Source organism: Physcomitrium patens, chromosome 21, assembly GCF_059467195.1.
Source record: "Physcomitrium patens ecotype Gransden chromosome 21, ASM5946719v1, whole genome shotgun sequence".
Classification (NCBI taxonomy): Eukaryota; Viridiplantae; Streptophyta; class Bryopsida; order Funariales; family Funariaceae; genus Physcomitrium; species Physcomitrium patens.
In genome coordinates, this window is record NC_143430.1 from 12,245,599 (window position 1) to 12,253,877 (window position 8,279).

Here is an 8,279-nt window from a genome sequence, read left to right on the forward strand (position 1 = left end):
TGCTGTTAGAAACAGAGATAAAAAAAAAGCACAAACAAATAAAAAACATATCACGCTAAGCATACATTCACAGTTTATCTCTGTCAGATCCAAGAAGAATGTTTGGGTTGAAAATCCCAACAAGATATAATTTTATGTATGATGTGCATGTACACAACATATCTATTGTATTTGATAAAAATATTTAAATATATCTGAACTTAAATATATAAAAACGTCTATACAAATGTTTACATGGATAATGGTTGTAAATTGTAAAAAGGAATCTCATCATTTTCTTATCCACTCAGCTCTGGTGTAAGGACATGGTTCACAAGATAAAAGTTGAGAATTCCACAAGGTTAAAGCTTGGAAACACATAACAGTTTATAAAGCTAGTAAGCAACGGTCTGTTAGTACTAGCAAAGAATATTTTCCTACTTTTATAGTTCCTGTCTACCCAAAAGCCAAACTTGTCGCACACTTGACAATGACCACCACCAGCGTTTCCACCAAAATTCAGTGCTCTTTGCTAAGATCAGGGAATTGCAGAACCTGATCGAGGGCACCTTGCGGTAGAAAGACGAACAAGTCTACCGAGCATGCTCAAATACTTCGGTGAAGCAACATTACAAAAAAGAAAAACACACGAATTCTAGGCTAGGAGAGATACACCCTATTTGAATCCAAAGCTCCGCCAGACCAATTAATTGTCTGAGTTCCGGCTGTAAAATTCATCTAGGGTCTTGGCAGGTATACGACGCAGAAGCTCCCGAGGGAAAATTCGAAGCAATGACCAGGCAAGGTCCAGTGACTGGAAAATGTCACGGGTATCATAAGGACCTTGGGCGACAAACTTCCGCTCGAACTTGTCAAGGAACTCGAGATACAACTGTCAAGTAACAATTTGAAGTCATTATCACGCAGACAGATCTGACTCAGTAAACTAAGCTCTACAGGATAACAGAGAGCATCAAATGATGAAATATCATAAACAGAAAATATGAAGCAACAGGTACCAGATCTTCTGAAGACAAGGCTTCCTCTCCCACCACAGCCTTCATGGCTTGCACATCCTTCCCGATAGCATAATTTGCGTACAACTGCAATGAATCAACGACTTGTCAAATCCAAACTCCCCATTGTCACAGAGTTAATTATCAACATTGAACATTAAAAATTGAGGAAGTTACTTGAAATAAAATAAAAATTACATATTCTCAATGCTCTTACACGTCAAAGTACAGTAGGAGATTAATGAAATCAAGAAAAGGAAACCAGCTTTTCCAACAGATTCGAAATCCAAGTCCTGAATGGGTCTATTAAGAGTGACCAAAGCAAAGCTTGAGTATGTAGTATGAACCTGATTGGAAACTTCGGAATGATCCTTTCGAGTCATCCCCTGTCCTATAGCACTCTGCAAGAGCAAACTAGCTTCATCAGCATCAGATGGAACGTGCTATTGTCTAGGTTGACACAAATCCAACAACGAGTAGATAACAAAGTAGGTCGTACAAAAACACAAGGACAACATCGTGTATAGTATAAGGTTCACTCTGTGACTTGAAAAATGTAGTGGGCACGAATAAGTATACTGAAGATAAAGAAAACGCTGGTCATAACAAACGCAAGGATATAATATAAGGCCGCACCTTCATCAATCGCGACAGAGATGGCAGCACATTGATAGGTGGGTAGATCTGCATCATCATCATTACATTAGATCAACTAAAGGCTTACAACCTTCCATCACTAACGATCAAATGGGAAGAAGTATCTCCTATGATGAAACTGGATGCAAGAATATGAGTATTGTTAAGCCTGGCTCGAAGTTAGAACCAATACCTGTCTATTTTGTAACTGCCGATCCACGTAAATTTGACCTTCTGTAATGTATCCTGTAAGATCAGGAATAGGATGGGTAATATCTGCAAAAAGTACGACATACACGAAACTCAGTAACCTAAAGAAAAAAAAATCACAATTCAAAGAAATAAATTAAGGCCTGTAGAAGGTCAAGTAAGGACAGAAACAAAGTATCAAATAAGGGTAGTTCTCCATCACTAAGTCCACTAATATAAGAAATTAGTGATAAATGGAGGATGCAACTAACCATCGTTAGGCATAGTTAGAATGGGAATCTGAGTGATAGACCCTTTGCGGCCCTCAATTCGCCCAGCACGTTCGTAAATAGTGGCAAGATCCGTGTACATGTAACCAGGATATCCACGACGCCCAGGTACTTCTTCACGAGCTGCAGAAACCTGTTCGCATAGTTAAGGATCATAAGAATATGTCATTCTGGCATACTAAAGGTGCAGACTTAGAACCAACAAAATAGAGGGGCATTTTTTAGAACACTAACATTTCAAAAACCAAAAACAGAGTCAGAAGTACCATACCACAAGGGCAAGCAGATCTTTAAGGTAAAGACTGGTACCTCACGCAATGCATCTGCGTATGAACTCATATCCGTCAGGATGACCAGAACGTGCTTTCCACACTCATAAGCGTAGTACTCAGCAGTTGTAAGTGCAATTCGAGGTGTGATAATACGCTCAATTGTTGGATCATTAGCCTGAAAGCCCAAGACGATCCTAAAATAAAATTCCAGAACTTAATCCAGGAAAAAAACGCAAGGACTGGAGGAAAATTGACTTTGTGAAGTCTCAAAACAGACGACTCTTCCATTACGAAAAGAAACTGGATGAAGTTCCATATATAATCCAAAAATGTGGTGAAAATCGACGATAAAAGAAAACTGAAGATGTACATACCAAATTGAGAAAAAGTGTCACTCTCTCCATGGATCCATTTTCTTCAAAATCGCGTTTGAAGAAAGTGGCAGTTTCCATGTTCACTCCCATAGCGGCGAAAACAATACAGAAGTTGTCTTCTCCGGGCTCATCCTCCAAGAGATTTTTCTCCTTCTCCAACCGCTGGACAAGGCCAGCTTGCCGACAGATTTGTGCAGCAATCTCGTTGTGAGGAAGACCAGCAGCAGAAAAGAGAGGGATCTTTTGCCCTCGAGCAATAGAGTTCATGACATCAATCGTAGATATTCCTGTTTGAATCATCTCCTCTGGGTACGTCCGCTCACTAGGATTGATCGATGCACCTGTGATCAGATCGAATATAATATTAAACATATTTACTTCAAAATTTTCCGAAGGTTCCAAGAGCCTGCGGCTAATGAGTAGAATGTGGGTAGTGTAAGGGGAAGTACCTGAAATGTCCAGATAAGCTTCTGCAAGAATTGGAGGGCCGTTGTCAATAGGTTTGCCAGAACCATTGAAAATACGTCCCAGCATGTCTAACGAGACTGGTGTTTTCAGCACCTAAACCACAACAAGAACCAACTGCAGGTCGATAATCGAGTAGTAAACACATGTCGGCCCAACCGCGATCCATAGAAAAATAGAATATCATTCGGACAATGAAACTCGCAAGACCAGAGTAACAAGTACAGTACATTTTCATTTTTAGTTCAAGTGAATAAAGCAAGCCATACAAAGTAAGTTACAATCAATTATAGTCGGATGCATTTAAGTGAAGTACATAAAGGACTGGAAAAGATGTGAGAAGAATCAAGTTACCTCTCCAGTGAACTCAATGGTAGTGTGCTTGTTATCGATACCCGAGGTTCCTTCAAAAACCTGAAGAGAGAATGAATTATCAATCAGTCTAAAACCCTTTGCAAACCACTTATTGCGCAAGTTCCAGTTAGGTATCAAACGTTGACCTAGAGAGAAATAAGTTTTACTGGGACTTCAGCTTTTCATGAATCAGAAATCAATGCGAACCTGCACGACAGCTCGGTCACCATCCACCTCCAGAACCTGACCCCTTCGACGCGTGCCATCACCCAAACGAAGGTTCACAATTTCTTGGTACTTAGGTCCCTGTCATATCCAATGCCACGGATTTTAGTTTCCGCCGCAACGAATACAAATTGATCGAGAGAAGATGATTGAAACCAAAAGCATACATCCTTTGATGCGAACTAGCTAACCTTGACTTTCTCTAGAATGACAAGTGGCCCTGCTACACCGGATACAGTTCGATACTCTGCACAAAATTATGATACACGTCAGAAGCTAAAAGAGCGATAAACGTCTTCACCGCCTTCAAGGAACGCCCTTATGCAAACGTCGGAAGCTCTAACACAACACAACTAAGATTATACCAAAGAAACATTCTAAGCATGTGGTCATGTAAAGAGCAGAAGCTACAAAAGCAAGGACCAGATGATCAGTACTTGTCAAAGCTATTATTTCGTAATGAAAGGCATCGTGGAATCAAGAGAGAATGGTAGGTGGGACCAAAGTAAGTTTCTAATGCGCATACCAAGCAGTGGCTGGCACTCGTAACCTCCAGTAGCTTCATCTTTGGCGACCATTTTAACCTGCTTTCAAGGGCTCCCCAAATGCAAACTTTTCAAAAACTAAAGTTGGCTGCCCAACAAGTACAACACAAATTAAGAAAATGCCTGAAATGAGAATCTTTAAGATTCAGAGCATCAAGTCTTAATATAATCCCTCGAAAAAGCCCTGAACAAGAAAATCAGCACTTACAAAATCCAAGACACAACGAAAGGGTTTCCAAGTTCAAAAGTAACCCTGACTTCTTTGATTCCCTACTTCGTACTCTATCACATTATAACTTCGAAACCCTGGAATCTGACAAATCGAGTTCGTACTGCTACTCCGACCGTGTTCTTTAAGGATTTGGTATTCAACAGGAATCCCAAGCTAAAGCGACCTGGGCACTTCAAGAAGTAAATTGATAATTTTCAAGAACAAACATTCTATTGTTACATCCTCCTGACCCTATGATCAACTCTCTCTTCCATCCCCTCCCAATCACAGATACCGACATATAGTACTTCAAAGCACGTGGACACATATCATGCAAGTCTCCAAGTTCCTGACACCGAAATTCAATTCAATAACGAAGCACACCACAACCATTGCATTCAGGAACAAAAGTGAGGAGCCACGGATATAGAATACGCAAAACCTTTCATTTTACACAAAAATCCAGAACAAGCCTAGAATTCTTCAGGAAAATCATCGCCAGATCTAATGCAACGATCACAATAACAGTCCTCCTAAAGACCAATCCCAAAATGACGCATGTCTTAATTACTCCCCTTCAAAAAACGCACCCAAAATTCCGAATTCAAACCAATCCACGCACCGTGACATCCCCCGCATCAACTGATCTTCAATGATCCCGAAACCGCACACCATCCCAAACCCGCTCCCCAACTCAAAAATCAACCAAAATCAATCCTAAAGCGCACCGAGCTACAATCGCCGACTAGCTCCGACACAGGTAACACTCAACGCCCCGCGTGGCGCAGCTCAACAGAAAAGAACCCTGAAACCTCGGCGTATGCAACCGAACATTGACAAAGGGAGACAAAAACGGGCGAGACTGCCGCGAGAAAGAACCAAATAGTGTGATATTTACCCTGAAATGAAGCGGGAAAAAGCAGCGACCGCGGCAGATGCGAGAGGATCGATGCAGGAGCGATTGCGTCGAGGGCAGACAGCGATGCGAGGCAGAGGAGCTGCTCGAAACGGGAGCTTCAAGCACGAGAGCTCGCTCGCCCCCTCTTTTCTGTCTATCACCGGAAACCGCCACGTCATCAGCCAGATAGATCAGAGTGACCGGTCGTCCTTCGGGCAAGAAGCTTGTGGCCCCACGAGGACGGTCTTACGTCCGGCTTCACCGATCCTACTCTACCGCGCGATGCCACGTCGGATTTCGACTATTGGTTTAGTCACGGCTAGATTGGTAGAACCCTGTGAAATCCTACGTGGAAATTTATTAATTGACACAAATATGTTTGAATTATTACAAAATTTTGTAGTGTTGTTCTCAAGATATATATATATATATATATATATATATATATAAAATCGAAATTGTTTATGATTTTATTTAAGGAATTGTAAGGTGGACACCCTCCTTTTATTCCTTGGTCACCTTTGTGCCACACACTCTTGCATACATACAATAAAACTCTTATTTGCACTAGAAAAAATTAATGTAAATTTATAGTAAAAGATATGTGTGCAATGATTCATGGCACTTCTTTCTTTTTCTTTTTCTTTTTTCTTTCTTTTCTTGATTAAATTTAAGAAATTTTATAATAAATTGTATGTAAATCTTCTATTTTCTTTAAACCACTTATTAATTTCATTTAGGAGATATTATAGTAAAAATATTACTATTTATTATTATTATTATTATTATTATAGCTAAAAAAATTTATAATATGTACACAAGGGTGCATAGCATAAGAAGATATCCATGTAATACAAGAAAGGTGTCTACATTGTAAAAAGGAAGTATTTGCCTAAAAATTCTTTTATGCGTACTTAAGATTTTTTGATAGTAATGTATAAGTTAGGATATAGATATATGATAAAGTGTACAAAAAAATAGAAAATGTTGTTTAGAAAGTTGTAAAATATGTGCTAATCTTATGTATCTATTATTTTAAAATAAAAATTTAAATTCTATAATAAATATATTAGAATTCAATGTAAAGTTTCTTACTTGTGAAATTATTTTATTTTATGTTTTGTACTTTTTATTTTATTAGATGAAAATAATTATATAACTAAAATATTACATGTTTAATTTTTAATTTTTAATTAAATAAATAAATAAATATAGCATTTTAAATATGTATGTATATATATATATATATATATATATATATATATTATTTGATATTTATTTTTTGCTATCAAAATTGATATTTGATCTACTATTATATTAAAATTTCTTTCTAAATAATCATATAATTAGAAATGATATATTACTACAATTACTACAATTGTAAGTCTTCAATTATTGTTTTCAATTACAAAGATTGCATCAGGGTGACAAATCTTCAATCTTCAAGCAGTAAGCCCGTTAAAAGCTATAGAATTAGATTTGCATCAACATTAACACCAACATCAATAACAATGCTTTATAGCATCAATGTTGGCTTGTAATTTGAGTTTATTTTTGCATCCTAGCATTTTTTTTGTAGTTCCAAATATCTATTGTTATCTTTGTTACAATTGCAACCACAATTATGAAGCATAAGATTACAAAAATTGTAATCTCTTCTTAAATTTTAGCATTGATTTGTTGTTATTTAGCACATAAGTAAGCACAAGCTACAATTATAATCTCTTATTAAATTATAGAATTAAATTGTTGTTATTTGGTGCACAAACAAGTGCAAGCAAACCAAGTTTATAATCTTCAATGTGAAGCATCAAATGATAGAATTGATACAAGAATTATTATAGTAACATAAGTCTAATAGAAGTCAACTACATTAAGAACTAGAGGTTTAAGAGGAGGGGCAAAAGAAGAGCCTTTAAAGAAAAGATAATTGATATCATAGACTTAGAAGGTCAAATTTAGATATAGATGAAAAAGCAATAGCTAAGAAAAAGTTACAACATATCTATAATTAATTGTTTGGAAATAGTCAATTGAATCAATTCTTTTTACATCTTTTTTTATTTCTTTACTAACACTATTTTTCCTACTTGGTTCTATATAACAAATACCAAGATATAAAAATTAAGAATCTATTGGTAAAAAGATTTAATCTCTCAAAATTATTAATATACTATAAATATATAACAATAAAAAATAAAATAAATAAAATAAAAACAAAATATCTTATTGATTACTCACTTAGTGTTATTGTTGAATTCTATTGATTATAAGAATAGTATTTTTGTTGTTGAGTACAAAAATAAAGTTCTTGAAATCTCTACCCTCTTTGTTGTCAAAAATTAGTTGGTGTATTTAAAGATTATCCTTTTGTTACTCAATATAGAGAGGATTTTTTTTATCAAGAACTATACATTTTTTAGAAATTAAATATAATTTTTGAAATTTCAACAAGTAAATTATATTACATATTAAAATTTTGTAATACATCCATAATTCATTAAGATAAAGATGATTGATATTTAAAGATTACTACTACAATTTTAATAAAAATATGAAAAAATATTATTAAAATAGAACTTAAATTGAGTCTACAATGCACAAATTTAAAAAATATCAATACAAAGAAAGTTAATAGAAGTAATTGTCACGGACATACATATAATTACCTATATGAATAGATAAAAGTATATAAAAGTAGATAAAAGTAGGTTAATTGTGTAATATCTTCTAGAGAAGCTTCTTAGAAGCTTCATAGACGCTGCTTTGACTTTATAGGAGTCTATAGTTGACTTTTAGGTTAGAAACTTGGTCAACAAGTTAGT

At 35.8% G+C, this 8,279-nt stretch overlaps 1 protein-coding gene across 5 annotated transcripts; it reads right to left on the reverse strand.

Moving 5' to 3' along the window:
- Positions 1-309: 309 nt before the first annotated feature.
- LOC112274087 (V-type proton ATPase subunit B3) lies at positions 310-5,562 on the reverse strand. 5 transcript variants are annotated; one of them, XM_024503245.3, is made up of 14 exons: positions 5,455-5,562; positions 4,327-4,384; positions 3,992-4,047; positions 3,783-3,881; positions 3,576-3,635; positions 3,206-3,317; positions 2,757-3,097; positions 2,420-2,557; positions 2,093-2,243; positions 1,825-1,907; positions 1,632-1,679; positions 1,343-1,396; positions 999-1,082; positions 310-871 (listed from the first exon to the last, which is right to left on the reverse strand). In XM_024503245.3, the coding sequence occupies exons 2-14, from the start codon at positions 4,376-4,378 to the stop codon at positions 686-688; spliced, it is 1,464 nt and encodes a 487-aa protein (XP_024359013.1). In that variant the 5' UTR covers positions 4,379-4,384; positions 5,455-5,562; the 3' UTR covers positions 310-685. The 5 variants fall into 5 exon arrangements, with proteins under 5 accessions (XP_024359013.1, XP_024359017.1, XP_024359015.1 ...); XM_024503249.3 differs by having other exon boundaries at positions 4,327-4,387; XM_024503247.3 differs by having other exon boundaries at positions 4,327-4,433.
- Between the last annotated feature and the right edge of the window lie 2,717 nt (positions 5,563-8,279).

Coding starts and splice junctions, on each gene's coding strand:
- LOC112274087 (XM_024503245.3), bottom strand. CDS start 4,378: ATGGTCGCCAAAGATGAAGCTACTGGAGGTTACGAGTGCCAGCCACTG. Junction 2,244..2,419: donor ACGCAGATGCATTGCGTGAG/GTACCAGTCTTT, acceptor CTATGCGAACAG/GTTTCTGCAGCTCGTGAAGA. Junction 1,680..1,824: donor GGCAGTTACAAAATAGACAG/GTATTGGTTCTA, acceptor ATGATGATGCAG/ATCTACCCACCTATCAATGT.